Source organism: Equus caballus, chromosome 1 (assembly GCF_041296265.1).
Source record: "Equus caballus isolate H_3958 breed thoroughbred chromosome 1, TB-T2T, whole genome shotgun sequence".
In the NCBI taxonomy this organism is placed as follows: domain Eukaryota; kingdom Metazoa; phylum Chordata; class Mammalia; order Perissodactyla; family Equidae; genus Equus; species Equus caballus.
Genome location: NC_091684.1, coordinates 196191051 through 196211286, shown reverse-complemented (window position 1 = coordinate 196211286; position 20236 = coordinate 196191051). Strand labels below are relative to the sequence as shown.

Sequence of the window (20236 nt, the reverse complement as noted above, 5' to 3'; positions counted from 1 at the left end):
TCTAGAGATAAGGTCATTCCCCCTTCTTCCTGGAACAGAGAGGGAGACACATTTACAGATGGAGATTTCCTTTATGATGTAAATATTTCTTAACAAAGGGTAAGTAAACTCTACTTTTCAGCGCTCCTTTCCTGTCTGCAGTTTATTAAAAGTAACCCTCCCCAAACAATCATCATGCCAAAGAGACATATCTTGGGGTGGCCAATTCTAGGGCCCCACATTTACTGTGAGGAAGAATGTACTTCCAGAAATTATGAAATGTGTAAATTTGGCAATCCACAGAATCCTAGTGTTAACAGTCCACAATTGCTTACTTTTTAGTTTTCACTGGGAATTAATGATTCTAAGGGTTAAGAATTCTAATCAATTAAAACTACTTAGAAATAATAAAGATGAAAGAAAATAAGCATGTATGAAAAGTGGGTAAGGAGAGTAGAATGTGGTGGGGTTTTTGGATAAGGAAAGTTATGGAAGACATGGGTTTTTTAAAATCATTTTTAAATACCTCACTTAATTAACTGAGATTGATGGCTCATTGTGTTCTAATTTGCATTTCTTTCATTTAGCATTTTTCCGTCTTAATTGACCTTTCTGTTTGTTTTTCAGTGAATCGCCTACACGTGCACTTCAGTGGTTATTTTTCCTATCAACTTGTTGCAATATTATTATTGCTTTGTAGGAGCCCTGATCAGTCCCCTTAACCAAACAGGGAAGTAATTGACAAGAGATGAAAGATAACATAACTTCTTTGAAGGTTACCATTAATTTAACAGTAATCATTATCACACAAAAGGAAATAACAAGTTTTAAGTCCACCTATGCTGAGTTCCTTGTTTCATTTTAATTGAAGTAATCTTGACAAATGCACTAAAAACAGTTATATATTTGATGTGATCCTGTTGATTTAGACTTCCTAGCTTTGAAAAAGATCTGTTAAATGTGTCCAATTTATGACTCTTTATCATTAAAGAGCAAAGTCTTTCACTTTATCCAGACTTTTTTCTTTGTAATGATTTTGTTTTTCCTCCATGAAGAAGAATAAAACTGTGACCAATATTTCCCTGACAAATCCTGTACTGGTAAGCCAACTTTTAAAAGGACTTTTCACTCTCCTTACTAATTTAGTTTTAAAAAAGAATATCCAAAGCACTGTTAAACTCATTTTTGATGCAATTTTTTTTTTTACCACCTACTGAATATATAGAGAAAATAAACATGCAAAATGCTAAACGCAGTCTGCTCCCTGGCTGATTCACTGAGCACACTTACTTTGGTGCAGTCTGCTATTTCCCGCAATCGTGTCTGCTGTGCATTTGATTCTATTCTATCTGTATATTTTTTTCCAGGAGATACCAGGCTTCCTAAAAACACTCACATATATTTCTCCAAATGTCTTTACTTCGTATTTTACCATCCAGCACAAATTAGCCATCTCCTTAATTTACCATCTACATGGTAATCACAATGCTTACTCATTCTAGAAACTCACTTGTAAAAGGATGCATTTTGATGATATTAAAATCTTTCTTGCTGGTACCATTGAACTTTTGTATTAGCCACCTTGTTTTGCGTTAGTCAAATATATCTAGATTAGCGCTATAAGTCCTTTAGCGCTTAATTCATGATATTGTAAGTCACTACAGTGTATGTACACGTTATTTTTAAAATATTTTATCTATTGTGATGACTGAATATCTTGATACAAAAAATATCTCCCTTAATATTAGCAAAAAAGAGTCCTATTTTTATTATGATGATTATTTAATGTTATGTCACTATGGCATTAGGATACAACTCTCTGAAAGACCAATTATTATTATGGTCACATAAAATAGAAATGGTTATTTCACTGTGGGGGTGTTCAAATGATAAAGGGAAATGATCAAGGATCTTCAGTGAAGGCATTCTAAAATGTGCAGGGAGGAGACTAAATCAAGACAATATACAAAATCATTAAGCAATTTTATGTCAACTCTTCTTTCAATGTCCAAGATATATAAAAAGAAACAAAAATCTGGTCTGCAAAGAGCTTTTAAAGTCCTATAGAATAGTGAAAGCATCAGTTTGCTTTGAAACGATCTCTTCCTCACTTATTCCTGAGAATGGAAAGTTGAGAGGAATTGATTGCAGTGTCTAATGTCAGCAAGTTAACACCTTCTTTTCTAAAAATATTTTAAGAACTGCAATTTTAACTCTCATCCTTGATCTTCACAGAAACTCAAACTCAAACAACTCTACGGCAGCAGGAGTCTCATTCTCAAAATAATAGGTGGCTCCTTAAGCAAGCCAGACAGTGTGGGGAATATCCATTTTAAGGCAAGCCAAACAGTGTTGGGAAATATCCATTTTAAGGCTTCTCCCAAACTAACCAATGGAACAAGAAAGGAAAAAAATATTCCCCTTGCATATTAAGCTCAAAGCAAAAATACCAGACCCAAATGTGAAATTCACAGTAGTGTATGTGTGTGTGAGTGCGTGTGTGTGTGCAAGAGAGAGATGTTTTACTTGAATGGATTTTCCCATTAGCTAGAGATCATTGACTAAGATGAAAATAGTACACTTTGTTAGATTCTTTGTGTCTCATATCTATAAACTTAAAATTTCGACAGAAGACTCTAAGGAGATGACTCTTATAAAGCACTCTCTAAATCATATGCCAAATTCTGTAAGTGATGTTTTATTAGAAAAATAAAGTTTATTTTCAAAATTGCGTTGTGGCTTGTATATAGTTACCAAAGCAGTGTGTACTGTGGGTCATTTTGAAACTATAAAAAAGCATAAAGAAAAAATAATTCCAGAGTTACTTGTAATGTCAATCCAAATGTCAGTTCAAAAGATTAATATACTATTAATACAAGATGAAATATCAAACAGCAACCTGATAGTTCCTCTTAAAATAAAATGCAAATTTTTCCATGTTATTGGGTCTCCAGGAAGCTCTTGTTCTGGCATGTTGTTCTGTAATGTCCATAAATTTTTCTCTATTATTGGACTTCAAGTTTTTTCTCTAATAGTTGCTATTATAAACAATGTCCCTATGGATTCTTAAAATAATTTTTAAGGACAAATTTTGCTATATGTATTTTAAACCATGAAGATAACTATGTTATCTACCTATTGCTCCTTGGATATTTTTTTAAATGTATTTCAATGCCATATTATTTGGTCCATAAAAGTCACAAATGTTCTTTTTTCTTTGTGGATGCACTCTGACCTATATAAAAAAATCCCTTTTCCCATTTAATGCTTTTGACTCTCAATTCTTTTTACATGATAACAGTATGGCCATCACTGCTATCTTTTCATTGACTTTTCGCCATTATATATTTTTATCATTCCTTTATTGCTAACCCTTTATTTCATTTTGTTTAATGAGTATTGCTTGCAATAGGTAAGTAGTTTCACCCACTTTTATTACGTCGGTGGACCTACTTGATGCGTGGTCTCCTGAGGGTCTCTTTTAAGCTGCGGTGTCTTTCTCTTCCTCCCCCCTCCTCTGCTTTCTCTCCTTCCCCTCCTCCTCTCTCTCTGCCTCATTTCCCTTTTCTTCTCCTTCCTCCACCCCCTTCTCCTCCTCCTTGTCTTCTTCTTCTGTACTTCTTTGCTGTTGCTTTTTATTTCTTCTCTTCCTGGTCTTTTCCTGTATGCTCCAAAGCATCACTGATCTTTATATTCTCTAGACTCAGAATCATTTAGGCAGCTTTGTGTGGTCTAGCATCTCGAGGCGCAGGAGCACCACATCATTGGTCTGAACTCAGACTGCTCAACTTAAATTGTAGCTCCGTCTCCTGATAGTTCTATGATTTGGGGCACATTATCAGTATTTTCTGGAGCCCAGTTTCCTCATCTCTAAAAGATACTAAATACATTACACATCTCATTGGATTACTTTCTGCATCAAATGACACACCGCTTGCAAATATTTAGAAAAATATCTGGAATTTAGTCATAATGTTACTCAATAAATGTTGCACTATTTTTATTAACATCATTATCATTAATAGTATTAATAATAAATAATAATAGCACCATCAACAAAATCTAGATTGAGTTTGAGAAATACTGATCCACAATTCTGCTTCTTGTCCATCATCTGCTGTGTGGAGCCAGGAGGTTTCCATGGCCTTCTGCTGTCCTGTCTTCTAATTGTTTTCTAGCTTTGCTGTTTTTCCACGTGTGGTAAGTCTCCCATAGGGGAATCTTTTCTCCAATAGATTTGATGTGTCCTGTAACTTTCAGATTTTTCTGAGGTTCTTGGCATGTAGGTAATATAGTTTATTTTATATAGCAACGGTACTACGCTTTTCTTATTTTTATATTAATATCAATTCAAAAGGAATGATCTTGGTGGAGGAGAGTAGCATTAAACAGGTAGGCTTGGTCTATCATTATTATTATTTTTTTTTTTGAGGAAGATTAGCCCTGAGCTAACATCTGCTGCCAATCCTCCTCTTTTTGCTGATGAAGACTGGCCCTGAGCTAACATCCGTGCCTCCTCCACTTTATATGTGGGACACCTGCCACAGCATGGCTTGCCAATGGTGCCAAGTCCGCACCCGGGATCTGAACCTGCGAACCTCAGGTCGCAAAGTGGAACGTGCGCACTTAACCCCTGTACCACCCGGCCCCTGGTCTAGCATTTGTAATCTTAAGTCCAAATAAATTTTGTTTCAAAGAGAAGAATAATGTATCAACATGAAAAAAAGTATGTCAAATTCATACTCACAAGAAAATATTGATCATTGTCATCGACTGTGTCCAGAAACAATTTTGACTACAAATAGAAGAAGAGTGAGAGAAAAAAGGAAGCTTTTACAACTACCTTCTTGCTTCCTAAATGTGTGAATAGCCAGCCCTGAAGATCTCCATTCTGATCTGTGTTCTCTCTATACAATTAAACCCACTCACGTGACCTGGCATGGGGAGAAACGGTACTGGGGAGGGCCTGATGGTTTGTCTCTAGCATCCACACTGTCTCAGAAATATGCATAATCTTAGCACTTTCCAATCCACCATAACTATTCATAGGTGATGGATATGTGTACTTCTACGCAAGTCTATAAGAGTACATGGTTTTAAAAGTTAACTTGGGGGCTGGCCCAGTGGTGCAGTGGTAAAGTTAGTGCACTCTACTTTGGCAGCCCAGGGTTTGCTGGTTCGGATCCTGGGTGTGGACATATGCACCACTTGGCAAGCCATGCTGTGGCAGGCGTCCCACATATAAAGCAGAGGAAGATGGGCATGGATGTTAGCTCAGGGCCAGTCTTCCTCAGCAAAAAGAGGAAGATTGGTGGTGGATGGTAGCTCAGGGCTAATCTTCCTCAAAAAAAAAATAAATAAATAAATAAAAGTTAACTTGTTTGGAGAATTTAGAATCCAGGCAGAAGACACCTCTATTATTGCAAAAGCAGTGGGTGTTCAGGAAAAACCTGTAACTAATGACATGGTCAAACTAGATAACAACAATCCTTAGACAGCCATTTCTCTGGTATGTACCTGACTTTCTCATTTGCTGTATAATGAGATGAGCTTGTAATCCTCCTTATAAAGGAACACTGGCACAACTCCTTTTATTCATAACGGCTGTTTCCTCTGCTTGTTAGTGCTGTACCCATGTATTTGGAAATGCTTTCACAACCAAATGACTTCCGAGTATCCATGAGTAGATTCCTCAACTACTCAGTAACAAGAATGAGAGAGTGGGTACTTTCTGTTCTTTGCATTTTTTATTATTTTCTTTTGCTCATCTGAAAACTACAGCCATGTTTTCTGGTATCTAGTGTGTTAACAAATAGAGCTTAAGTTTGCTTTGACTTAAAGCTTATAGAAAAGAGTGACTCCTTGCTCACTAGAATAAATATCTCAAGTTCTAACACTACCTGAGAATAATGTATTTAAAGACGCTAACATTTAAATTAAGGCTGGAAAATTCTTTTTTTTTTTTTTTTTTTTAAGATTGGCACCTGAGCTAACTGTTGCCAATCTTCTTCTTTTTTTTTTTTTTGCCTACTTTTTCTCCCCAAATCCCCCCAGTAGATAGTTGTATATTTTAGTTGTGGGTTCTTCTAGTTGTGACATGTGCGATGCCGCCTCATCATGGCCTGACGAGTGATGCCGTGTCCACACCCAGGATCCTAATCGGCGAAACCCTGGGCTGCCAAAGCAGAGCGAGCGAACTTAATCACTCGCCCATGGGGCCGGCCCTGGCTGGAAAATTCTAATAAGGAGTATTATTGACTCACGAAAGATTTTAAGATATTAATAATATATTTGCATTGTAAAGCACCTTTTGGCAAATGACAAAAAAAAAAATAGAAAATCAATGACACAAAAACCAAGATATGAAGCTTATTTCATTAGAATATTTTGTTCAGAGTATAGACTTTCTATTTTTAAAAAAAACATTAAAATATCAGCTTTGACAGTTTTAGCTATGTGATACTGGACAATTTATCGTTTTTTCTCAACTAAAGAGGTTATGTTAAAACATAACTTTAAAGATAACAGCCTTATTAAATGAAGTAATGTGGACCGTCAAGCATAGAGTAAGTGCTCCACAGCTGGGTAGAACACGTAAAACTACGTCTGTTTTCAAAACAAAACAAGATTCTACTTCTTGAAACACTGAGGTGAGCACTTGTGGTGAATTTGAAACATATTTTAATTTTCAGTAATGTTTCCATATGACTCATTTCACAACACATTTATATTCATTATATTCACACTAGCTCAATAAATTAGAAATAATCATTTACATAAATAGAATTAAATATGTTCTGGCTTTTACCGCTTTTAAAGATATACACCAGAAGATGATGGTGGTTGTGTTTAAAACAAAGTATAAGAATTTAACTGTGAGACATCTTATTTAAATCTTTTCCTTTTTATTTTTAAAGCAACCATAGTTTACTGTACATAGAATAAAATTACTCACTGGACCACACAGCTCATTTTGTTTACTTTTGGCACCATAGTCCACTTTAATTAAGAACGTTTTCAGAGAATCACAATGCCAAAATTCTGCTTTCCTGATTGAAAGAAAAGGCGCAGTTAGCTGTTCTATTAGCAACGTGAATGATGCTATTAGAGCAGATAATGATTTAGGGAAGCACACTTAGAAGAGGGTAAACTTTAGTACAAAGAACACAGAACAAAATGAAGTCCACACTGATCAGTTACTCAAAGTGAGATATACGGGCTCATGGTTGCCAAATATTCTTACATAGACAGGTAATGTAGAGTTTTGGTTTTGTTACATATTCTAAAGCCCTTTGTCTCAAAATTGGCGATCCTAAGCTTTACCACAAATGGAGTAATGTCATATAATAGAAAGATAATTGAGTGTTTGCATGTGTGCCTGTGCCTATGGGCCGGAGGAGAACATACATGTAAATGTACATTCATGATAGTAGAGACAGAGAAATCCTTGAGGCATTAGTTTTTAAACCAATAGACAGCAAAGAACTGAAATTAGCAACACAATCAGGCTGGTCAGAAAGGTTATAATACATTTATACAAAGAATTATTATGCAGTCAATAAGTACATTCAAGATATATGATTCAGTGGAGGGGACAAGATGTGGAATAGTTTGTATTATAAATTGCTATTTGCAACATCCGCATAAAATTTTAGAATCCTTTCAGGCTGTGAGTAAGCAGTTTCAGGGTCACGGGTAAGCTGCATGATCTCTGAAGAGTTACCCGGCTGCAGCAATCATTCCAGGTGAGGCTTCCGTAGATGCTGGATTTCTTTTTGGAATGTAGGCTATATAAGAAGCTGTTAAGAGTGGGAAGTTAAAAGTAAGATTTTAACATTTACTCTTACTAATATTTGAATTTTTAAAACTTGTTTAAGTATCTGTAGACAATTTAGTTTTTAAAATAAAAGACCTTACGAAAACAATATTTTCTGCATCATTAATTCATGTTTTAGTCTTTCATAAATAGACATTTTACTATAAACCTGAATGTATCCAGACTTTTTTAAAAGAGTAATATCAATCAAGAATTAAAAGTTTCTGGGGCCAGCCCAGTGGTGTAGTGGTTAAGTTCACACACTCTGCTTCAGTGGCCCAGGGTTTGCGGGTTCAGATCCAGGGCACATATCTACACTTCAATCATCAAGCCATGCTGTGGCTGGGTCCCACATACAAAAAATAGTAGTAGATTGGCACAGCTGTTAGCTCAGGGCCAATCTTCCTCACCAAAAAAAAAAAGAAAGAAAGAATTAAGAGGGGCTGGCCTGGTGGTGCAGCAGTTAAGTTCACGCATTACACTTTGGTGGCCCAGGGTTCACTGGTATGGATACCAGATGTAGAACCATGCACTGCTAGTCAAGCCATGCTGTGGCAGGTGTCCCACATATAAAGTAGAGGAAGATGGGCATGGATGTTAGCTCAGGGCAAGTCTTACTCAGCAAAAAGAGGAGGATTGGTGGCAGATGTTAGCTCAGGACTAATCTTCATCAAAAAAAAGAATTAAAAATTTTTCTCTGAGTGACTTTCAAAATACAACACAGTATTTTAACCATAGTCACTTCTGTACATTTTGCAATATATATATATATCTCTATCAAACCATTATGTTCTACACTTGAAACTAATATGTGATGTGTCAATGACATCTCAATAATAAAAGAAAAGTTAAATAATTACTACATTTTTCTAAACTATCCTTTGTTATATAAACACAAGTTAATTTTCCTTCTTACAGTTATTTTGTCATGAAAAAGGGGGTGAATATGAGGAAATTATGTGGTTCTGTAAATCCATTACTGAACTTTTCTGTAGAAGTCCTATTGCCTGGCATAGAATTATCTCTATCAAGGAAAGCATCTATAGTTTTAAAGACTGCTTGATCATATCCCAATGGGATTGCAAAATGCTAAGACTTACATGCTTCTACGGTAGATGTGACAACACAGTGAACCGGAAGTCAGTGTCAGGCTTTAGCACAGAGAAGCCCAGACTCACAGGTTCACATCAGCCTTTGGTAAGATTTTCAAAAGTGGTTTTCATTTCTACTGAAAAGAGAATGAAAATTATTGTCAATATACGTATATACTGCTGTGCAGGACTAGACTCAAATTGCTCTAAATAAGTGGTGCTATTAGTCTGTACTCTAAATCTCTGTGCTAATCAGAAACTTTCTACAAAATGAATAGAAGTTTACCGTATGTGAAAATGGCCCCTAGACTCAGTGAAATGCACGTAGATGAATGTTTATAGAAACAGCATGTTTGCAGAAACATTATGAGAACTTCAAGTGAGGAGATACATGAGGTGAACTTGTTTATTTACAAATTGGGCACCTGCTATGTGCAAGGCACCAGGTGAAGCTGCGGGCATCGGGGAGGGGCTGTGTAAGGGCAGATTATCTGGTATGGATTACCTACCAGCTGAGAAGATTGTAAACTATTGAATTCTTATATTGAATATATATAAGTATGTGTGTGCGTGTAGGAAATGTGTAGATAGGCATCATGGGGCAAAGCCTTAAAAATGTAGTCTCTTAAAGTGAGAAGTCTGTCTCCATAATCACAGAACTGGATTTTGCCCATTGTGTGTAATTGTGAAGGGTCTGAAACTATACGCCATTTGCATGCGACAGGTTGGCCTGCCATAGTTTCCTGGATCTTGGCAGATGTCACAAGATTCCTGGGACAGAAATAAAGGACTTTATTACTCATGGCACAGCAAGCAATTTGGGCATCATGTGTATGTTTGTTCTTCTTGCCCCCCGATCTCGTGAAGCTGATGCACAGACAGACCTGGGTGGATGCTGCACACTGGTGGGTTTGCCTTATAGCCCAGGAAATCTAAGCTTAGGAATGTGTTTAAGGGAGCTGCTCGTAAATCTGCTCAACCGTTGCCTCAGAGGAAGACATTTTCTTTATTATCTTGGACAGCACATGACTCTGGATTCTGAATTCTGCCCCAGAGGAGGCACTATCTCTATCTTCCAATGCTGTTTGCTATACAAACGTCTAGGAAAACATAGTCCAGAACAAACGCTCTTAATGCTTCTGTTTGGAAGACATGCAGAAGTATGAGAGACCCTTGGAGAATTGTCTCCCAGCACATAGCTCCTGGATAATCTGACAATAGTAGGAATGTTGGCCTTTTGAAAGAAGTTTAAAATTATTTCATAATTAGAATATGATTCCACCTAGACTTTCTCAATATTAGATTGGTCTGAGATTTAATGACTTTGATAATTCTTGATTATCTTTACACAAAGGACTTGATTTGATTTGCTTTTTAGACTTTAGTAAATATCATTTCTCAAGCATCTGTTGAATCGATGATCCACAAAACAGAATAGTATCCACTCAATAAAGATCCAATTCTTAGACTGATTTCAAGTTTATTTTGAGGGTTTTTTTTTTTTTTGTAATGGCACATGTAAACTGTGTAAGTATAGGACAGCCTTTTGCTCCAATTACACTATGGAATTATAATAAATAATAGTCTCACTATAGAATGTTGTTGGAACCATTCCAATATTTATTCTGTCAAGGTAAGCATCAAAAAGTGGAAATATATTCTAAAACATATGAAAATATTTTGAAAGTTTCTCTTTTAATCTATGCCACTCCCTGGGTAGTAGTGCCACTCCCTGGGTAGTAGTATGTGAATACCTGGACCATAAATGTCTACCTTTAAATATGTTTGTAATTTTACCCATGTTACAAAGGTGAGTTTGTAAGATTTCATAATATTTAAACAAAATAGAGAAGTCACCTAATATACTGGATTAAAAAAAACTGTTACAAAGTGTTTGACATTTCTTCCTGTCTCTGATTTTCTCTCTATGAAAATTAACATGATAACCTTTGAAAATTAGTAGTAAGTATTTGGATCTTTATAGATCTTATATCTTTCCCTTTCTTTTTCCATCCCGCATTCTCTCATGATAATTGCTCAGATTTACATAAATTGATTGCCAAAATATTCTTTTTTTTACCTAGATAAATGTCACTTTCGCAGGAAAATTGATAGGGTATAACTCTGTGTCTTGAAGGGAAGTTCATAGTAGACAAGATAATAAGGTCTGAAAACATAGCAGTTAACTTTTGGATAAGGAAAATCAGATGAGGCCTGGTGGTCAATAAATTAAACTCCAGTAGAATATTCCAGAGAAGAAGCGAGGGGAGGTATCCACTACTCTATTAGAGAGTATCCTCTGGTGAATTTAGATGAACAAACATCTGTTCTATTTAAAATGTTATATAAGGCCAATACTTAAAATACTGTTTCCCTTTTTATATATTAAGAAAAAAGTGAACATCATGCAGATTAGAGCTGACAGTCAAGCTGTGCAAAAGAATGAGGCTACAGAAAACCGAGGAGAATCACAGACTTCGTTCCTGGAACGACCTGTCCTCCATCCTGTATCACTTTTTCCGTGATCCTTTTGTGTCACCGTTTTACACTTTCCTGCTCCTCCCCTCTGTTTCTTCAGTTTTGGGAATTATCTGCTGGGCTCTCTGGGTCCTCAGTTTTCCTTGCTCTAGTTTCTGGAGCTAATCTAGGCATTTTAAAAATGGCTCAACAGAGTTCAATCGGTAGGGGGAGCGGAGAGCGGACCCCAGAGAGCACTGAGCACCCCCACCGCCGCTGCAGGCCTAGTTACCATCACACCCCGGGGGGAGCCGCAGCTGTCACAGCAGGCCCCACTCACCATCACCGCAACCGTGAGCAGCGAGGCGGAGACCCAGCAGCCGCCCGCCGCCCCCGCCCTCAGCGCTGCAGACACCAAGCCCGACACCACGGGCAGTGGCACAGGGAGCAGCGGCGCCTGCCCGCGGGGACAAGAAGGTCATCGCAACGAAGGTTTTGGGAACAGTCAAATGGTTCAATGTAAGAAACGGATATGGTTTCATCAACAGGAATGACACCAAGGAAGATGTATTTGTACACCAGACTGCCATAAAGAAGAATAACCCCAGGAAGTACCTTCACAGCGTAGGAGACGGAGAGACTGTGGAGTTTGATGTTGTTGAAGGAGAAAAGGGTGCGGAGGCAGCAAATGTTACAGGCCCTGGTGGACTTCCAGTGCAAGGCAGTAAATATGCAGCAGACCCTAACCGTTAGAGACGCTATCCACGTTGCAGGGGTCCTCCATGCAATTACCAGCAGAATTACCAGAATAGTGAGAGTGGGGAAAAGAATGAGGGATCCGAGAGCGCTCCCGAAGGCCAGGCCCAACAGCACCGGCCCTACCGCAGGCGACGGTTCCCACCTTACTACATGCGGAGACCCTATGGGCGTCGACCACAGTATTCCAACCCTCCTGTGCAAGGAGATGATGGAGGGTGCTGACAACCAGGGTGCAGGAGAACAAGGTAGACGAGTGAGGCAGAATATGTATGGGGTTATAGACCACGATTCCGCAGGGGCCCTCCTCGCCAAAGACAGGCTAGAGAGGATGTCAATGAAGAAGATAAGGAAAATCAAGGAGATGAGACCCAAGGTCAGCAGCCACCTCAACGTCGGTACCGCCGCAATTTCAATTACAGACGCAGACGCCCAGAAAACCCTAAACCACAAGATGGCAAAGAGACAAAAGCAGCCGATCCACCAGCTGAGAATTCGTCCACTCCCAAGGCTGAGCAGGGCGGGGCTGAGTAAATGCCGGCTTACCATCTCTACCATCATCCGGTTTAGTCATCCAACAAGAAGAAATGAATATGAAATTCCAGCAATAAGAAATGAACAAAAGATTGGAGCTGAAGACCTTAAGTGCTTGCTTTTGGCCTGTTGATCAGATAACTAGAACTATCTGCATTATCTATGCAGCATGGGGTTTTTAGTATTTTTACCTAAAGATGTCTCCTTTTGGTAATGACAAACGTGATTTAAAAAAAAAAAAATGCCTGGTTTCTCTCAATACACCTTTAAAGGTTTTTAAATTGTTTCATATCTGGTCAAGTTGAGATTTTTAAGAACCTCATTTTTAATTTGTAATAAAAGTTTACAACTTGATTTTTTCAAAAAAGTCAACAAGCTGCAAGCACCTGTTAATAAAGGTCTTAAATAATTTAAAAAAAAATGGCTCTACAGTTCCTTGCTTGAATTTCAATAATTACTCCGGAAATGGCCGTATCCTGAGATTTCCTTAAGAGAAATAGCAGAGCCTCCGAGGGCTGCTCTGTGGCTCCAAGAGACTGACACCGTTCAAGACCACGTGGCCACAGAAAGGAATGACCTTGAAGTTTAAACTTCTCTTTATCCATAAGAAGAAATGAAACAGAACAAAATAAATACAGGCTTTGCTTCCACATGGAGAGAAGGACAACCTGGCTATTAAAATAGGTGTGTTAGGATTATCAGGTTGTTAAAGCAATGAGTGTGCAAATTTTGAGTCATCTCTGAAAAGTAACAGAAAGAAGTCATGGGCAATAACTCAGAAGGAAAAAGATTGCAATCTTTATAGTTAAGAAAAAGTCTCTTTGTTTTCTGTGGTGAAAGTTTAATGTTGATAAGGTTATCAGAGAAGTAGGTTTGAAATGTGGTGCATTCCAGTACAGAAGAGAGGAGAGGCATGTAGATTAATTCTCAAGGTCAAAGTAGGCCACTTTGCATCTCAGCCTTCATATCTGAATGGCAGAGCCATTAATACTCGGGGATATCTCAAAGCAAATTCTTTCTTTCTTTCTTTCTTTTTTGTTATAAACTTGAACAAGACTCTTAAAGGTTAGGAGCAGGGCACATCAGAAGAGTTTTCCTAGAAGCAGTTCAGTCTGAGTGGGGGGGCTACATCCAAGCTTTCTGTGCTTTCATTCATTGCATCCAAATCCAATCTATCGAATGCAATATCATTTTTTAAAAATTTTCAAGATGCTTACTCATCTTCCCACATTTGAGTACTACAAGGTAAGGTTTATAGTATTTTTCTGAATCCTAATACAATAAGGAAACAAATATATGAGAAAATAAACCATTAAGAACCTAGAAGAATACATAAAAAGGATAGTGTGAAGACACATGATGACCAGGAAAGAGTTCCTGGAAGTATTTTTCCATCATAATAATCTGAATTTTCTTTTAGCTTTCCATATTTCATAGTCATATGATTTAAATGCATTTAATATATTTTTACTGAGCATTTATGGTTAAGTCACTGTGTGTGGTAGAAAATGAACAAGGCAGAGCTCCTAACTGTAAGAATGTCTTGAGATCCAGAAGGAACCATAAAATATACATGTGGAGGTGTGGAGAGAGAATATGATACATATATATATAGTTTATATAATAAAAAGCAGAATATCATTTATTATATTAATTACAAGATCAAGATAAAATTAAATTTCATAATGTAAATGAGTAGGATAACGTTCTAGTATTAGAGAGAATGTAAATTAAAATAATGCCATGTGCATGAAGAGCCATTAAAATATTTGTGTTTTCCTTTCCTAGGAACTTCTCCTAACACATTAATCCCAACAACAAAAAAAGTTACATGCCTAAAATTTATCATTCTGTAAGTGTCAGAAGAGCCTAACTGTTGAACAATAGCAGAAAAAAATAATTTTTATAATTTGATTCAATGAGATATAATGCTGCTTTAAGAGGACAGTTTTAAAGACTATAGTAACAGAAAATGTGTTAAGTAGACATGACTTCAATTTTACTAAACAATGATAAAATTATTTTAGAATTAAGAGGCATGGAAAAATGATTCTAAAATGATATTACAGCAAGCAGATAATGGACAATAGTAAAGCACCATTATCAATTTAAAATGTACAGCAGAATACCATTATTTTCATTATTATCTGAATATGTTGGGTTTTTTGGTTGTTTTTGGGGGATTTTTGCTGAGGAGCATTAGCCCTGAGCTAACATCTCTGCGAGCCTTCCGCTATTTTGTATGTGGGTTGCCACCACAGCATGGCTGCCAGCAAGTGGTGTAGCTCCATGTCTGGGAACCAAACCCAGGCTGCTGAAGTGGAGTGAGCCAAACTTAACCACTAGGCCACAGGGCCGGACCCTGAATATGTTGTTTTTATTATTCCCCCTTAATAAATAGAAAAAAATCATCTTGTTTTTGCCCAATCTTGTTCTTTCATACGATTTAAAATTCATTCATTGCCCATTCTTTGTGCAGCTTTCCCAAGATTAATTCCTGGTACTTGTTTAATAAATATTTGTGAATTGAGGAATTTGTTTTTTTTGGTAGGAGAAATAAGTTCCATATTTTAGCTGTAATATCTCTCAAATATATAAACCTTTGTAACTTAACTTTTTCTGTGTCTGTATTTGGAGCCATGCTCTGTTATTCTGTATCTTTGTGCCATGCTGGGAACTGTCAAATCAGCAGCATTCTCCCCTACATTGCATGGGAGAAACCTTGGAAATGCATTTCCCAGAATCTCTTGTCAGCAGGATTTTGGGTTAGATTCTACCAATGAGAGGCATTCACATAAGATCTGGAAGACTGAAGAGAAGGAGAAGCCACTGACCTCCACTGGCCTCTGGCCATGGTGGGCAGATGCACAAGATTTGTGTAAGCCCCCAGGCACATATGTGCCCCAGCATCTGACGCACATTAATGGCTGTAAGATCCCCTTCTGAGAAGTCATATTTACCCATCCAGCTGATCTTCGGTCTGTGAGAAATCTAATAATATTACCATTTAAAGTTGCAAGGACTTTAACCAACCTTATAGTTATCCTAGAAATCATCAAAAAAATTTTTTTCTTGTACCTAGTCTAGAGCTGTTAGCCTAACCTATCTTCTGATAATATAGCTTCTCCCAAAAGACACATTAGAACATACTTTGTTGCTGGTTCTCTTAACACAAGTTTGAAATAAAACTTTTACCCGTATCTGCAATGAATTTGTTTAAGCAGTTACTTTGTCAGGTTGCTTTGATAATTCCATTCACTAGGTTAAAATAGACAGTATCCCAAAGAAGCTGAGTGAAGATCTTGCATCCACAAGGTGAAATTGACTACTGCGAGAAAGCACAGCAGGAGACAAACAAAAATAATTATTTAATTCAGGTATTATCCTATTAATATTATTTCCATTGCACAGCTTTCTTAGCTTTAGTTTTAGAATTACAAAATTATTCTTTTTCAAATTTTTCAAATTTCTTTTTTTCACTTGCATTTACAAACTAATTATAATCTTTCTGTTCATTCATGGATATAAATATGAAAGATCACTGACATTATAATTTTGTTATTAGCATTTTCTTCTATTCTTCAGTTATTGACTAAGGCTGTTTCACTCTCCCTACTATTAACAACCTGGCATTCTGTCCCTCTTACCCTGAGCTACTTTTTTCTTCACAGAATTTCTAATAAAGAATATGGTTTACATTTTAAGTCGCATTTGTTGTTTATTGTGTTTCTTCCCTGCTTGAATGTAAGCTTATAGGGCAGGCATTACTTTGCTTTATTCAGTGGTAGATACCAAGCATCTGAAACAGTGCCTGCCACATGAAAACATTTGATGAATAAACCAGCGAATCAATGGAGAATGAATATTTGTTGAAGAAATAAATAAATGAATGGAGGGCTTTAACCAAAGGAATGATGTAACAATTTAGATGTGTTACTTAGATTAGCCTATAGGAAAGTAACCATGGAAGCAGGGAGACAAGCCATGAATGCAGGGAAGAGATATTGGTGGCTGGACCAGGGTGGTAGCTGCAGAGACAGTAATGGGGTGCTCAGCATCTGGATATATTCCTGCTAAGAGATTGGATGCAATTTTAAGATAAAGAGAAAAGTTGAGTATCATGCCAAAGATTTTGGTTGAAACAGCTAGACAGACAATATTTCATTTGACTGAGATGAATGGATGAAACAGGTTTGGGGTGGCAGGAGAAACCCGGAGTTCCATACTAAATATGATCACCAAGAGAGTGAATGTGAACAGAGAAAGGAAGTCCAAGGATTGTGCCCTGGGCATGCCAACATCCAGAGACGAGGGGGCTGAGCAGGGCCCAAAGGAGAAGTAACCATTTAGGTAGGAGGAAAATCAGTAATGTACGAAGTCCTAGAAACTAATGGCGGGAGGGATCAATTTTTACTGGTGGGTCAAGTAATATGGGGAATTTAAGGATTATTTAATATTGATAGAGTAATATGGAGGTTTTGGTAAGCTTGACAAAGCATGTGACTCCCCCCAACACACACACATCACTTCCGATGCACGTCATCCCATTTCTCTCCTTCTGGCATACAATCACCGCTGATATTGGTCTCACAAACCTTTGCTTCCCTCCCTTATAAAATGACATTGAATTTATCATCTTAAACTTTCATTCATTTGAGCTCTTGCCAGTGAATTTCCAGAATATTGCTATCGCTTGCTTACTTTTGATTTGAAACAGCAAAACATAAATATACAGGCAGCATAAATCAGAAAGTCCCATTTCTCTGCCTATTTTGGCAACACCTTAGTTGTGTCTTACTGATATCAGTGCTTCTCTGGGCTTCAGTGTCTTTTTACACAGAGCAAGGAGAGTAGACTAAATTATTTGGAGACTACCACTCCTTCTAAGCCTGAAAGGAGATCCCTGGCCATCAAGTGCCCTGTGGCTCAAGTACTGATGTGATAATTGATTGTGCGGAAAGGAGAAGAGAGCCCAGAAAGAGCACATGAAAGAGCATCAGATAAATTTCGCTTTTAGTTAGCCATGGGCTGACTCAAGCATCTGCTTGAGCTGTCTCAGGAAACTTACAACTCCACAGAAGCAATGGAGCTTAATTTCCATGAGAGCTCACAAATTTTATGATAGTGCATATTGTTACTACTAAAATCTCATTAAGATCTGCAGTTATCTAATTGAAGTGTAGAATGATGTGCAATGTTAATGAAATGACAATGACGCTCAAATGTCATTGTGAAGATTTAGAGCAATAACAAGTTTTAAAGAGTCTGAAATGTTATGCCATTATGTGTAATGGGCCACTCGTTTCATCAGTAAATGTTTCTTATCTCAATAAAATCAATTTAAATTATTTGGGGGATAGAACCATATTATAACATAGGTAACATGAGAATTTACCCTATATATTATCTTGCTATAAATGGTTATATCAATTACATTGATATTTTATATTTTTGCATAGCTCAATTTTGTTGAAAATATTGATTTAAAACTAATTAGGTGCCAGCCCCGTGGCCGAGTGGTTAAGTTTGTTCGCTCCACTTTAGTGGCCCAGAGTTTCACTGGTTCGAATCCTGGGCATGGACATGGCACTGCTCATCAAGCCATGCTGAGGCGGTGTCCCACATAGCACAACCAAAAGGACCTAGAACTACGTAGTGGGGGGCTTTGAAGAGAAGGAAAAATTAAAAAAAGAGGAAAATTGGCAACAGATGGTGGCTCAGGGCCAAGCTTTAAAAAAAAATTAATTTAATTAAATATCCTCCCTAATTTTCATTAATTTTACATTTATTAAAAGGGGCATTTCTGGGCATTTAATCTAACAGAAAGGAAAAGTGATGCAAAATGTTTTAAAACCCACCAAGTTAAGGATTAATCTAATAATGTTTACTACATGTTTTGTGGTTTCCCTTGAATTTTTTATCTCATTCTAGCATTAGTTGAATGTCCCTAAATGTACATAAACCTGAAAAAGTAATAAATTGCTCATTCGACTGTAGAGCCCACAGCATAATACCTTTATCTACAGAGATCTCAAATAATTGTTGGTTGGTATGTAGCACTACGCCATCCAATCAATCAGCACTCCCGTGAGTTTTGAATAAAATAATGCCTATACAATGCTTATTAAAGTTGTGGGACATAATAAAAGTAAAGTCATAATAATTAGTTATTATTGGCTGTTGATTGTGTTTTTATGAAAGAAAATAGGAGCACCAAACAGTAGGGGAGGCAGAGTGGGGTTGGTGAGGAAAAACTTCCTGAAAAAATACACCCAAAAAATGCCTAAGGGATGTCAGAAAAATGCAAGTTTGGAGTAGGTGAATGGTTAGATGAGTGAATTCACAGAAACTTTTTATGACTCTATTTAAATAGTGAGCACTTAATGTCTATGATGCTAAAAATATTTCAAGGAAGAGATATCTAAATAAAAGGTTAGGGGTACTTTTTATTTTAACTCTGGTGCCAACTGAATATATATTAAAAAATCTTTTCAGCATGTTTAATGTAACTTATTTATTGCAAAATGTTATAACTAAAACATATGGTCTAGCCACACCTTCTACGTCTTGAATGACAATTTAAAGCTCAATGATTAAATATGGCTCCCGTAGATGAGTGTTTATGGCTTGGTACATATGCATTTACTTCTTTGTTTGGATAACTTGTTAGTTATCCAAGAAAAAATAAAATGAAATAAAGAAGAATTGTATATATGGTGATAAGAGTGAAGCGGTATTTGGATTAATCCTTTTTCTGAAAACAACCAAAAATGTTGAATGACAGAGATTTTAAAAACTTCTTAAAGCATCCAAAAATAGATAAGAAAGCAAGAAATAATTGTGCCAATATCTAAGGTAAACCAGAAGGCTAAGAAGTAAGGAGAGTATTGAGTTCCTTTAACCTGAGAGCATTTTCAGAACCTAGAAATCACTAGCTTGGGTGCCCAGATTAAAAGAGACAAACCAAAGTGCTTACATAGGGAGCACAAAAGGCTGCCTGCTCAGGTTGAGGTGCTCCAGCGGCAAACACCCCCAGTGAGGGCAAGGAAAGTTCCCAGGTGCTAAGAGAATCATGATGCTATGAAACTGCGGCTCCTCGTCACCCCTCTCAGGGATTTTCCACCCAAGTTTCAATTATCTTGGCATACCAAAACCTCGTCACAAATTTAAAGTTCTCCAGGCGGGCGATCCTGTTGCTCTGCACTGAGGGAATGCAAGCCTACGCTAAATGCTTCTTCTATTGTATACCTAAATGGATTTCCACAAATGTTGTTACAAGGGAAGCAAAAAGTTCAAAATAAAAAAATCTTGTTAACAAAGCATTATGGGTCAGCCAGCCAGACAATGGATATGACAAATAGACCAGCAAAATTTTCAGGTGTTTAGAAGATCCGATCATGATAACATAACCATGTTCATTATATTTAAAGAAATAAAATGCATGTTTTTGAACATTTACAGGAAATTGGAAACACTGAAAATAATCAGATTTTAAAGAGAATCTGATACAAATTCTAGAAATGAAAATATAGTCAAAAGTATGAAATTATGAACTCAAATTAAAGATTAAAACCTCTGTTTAATGGTGTAAAGATCAGAAATG

At 37.0% G+C, this 20236-nt stretch overlaps 1 protein-coding gene across 1 annotated transcript; it reads left to right on the top strand.

The window, feature by feature from the left end:
* Positions 1-5461: 5461 nt before the first annotated feature.
* LOC100065212 (uncharacterized) lies at positions 5462-12875 on the top strand. Its single transcript, XM_070236935.1, has 2 exons — positions 5462-5488; positions 11277-12875. Exon 2 carries the CDS (start codon positions 11996-11998, stop codon positions 12764-12766), a length of 771 nt encoding a protein of 256 aa, XP_070093036.1. The 5' UTR covers positions 5462-5488; positions 11277-11995; the 3' UTR covers positions 12767-12875.
* The last annotated feature ends 7361 nt before the right edge of the window (positions 12876-20236 follow it).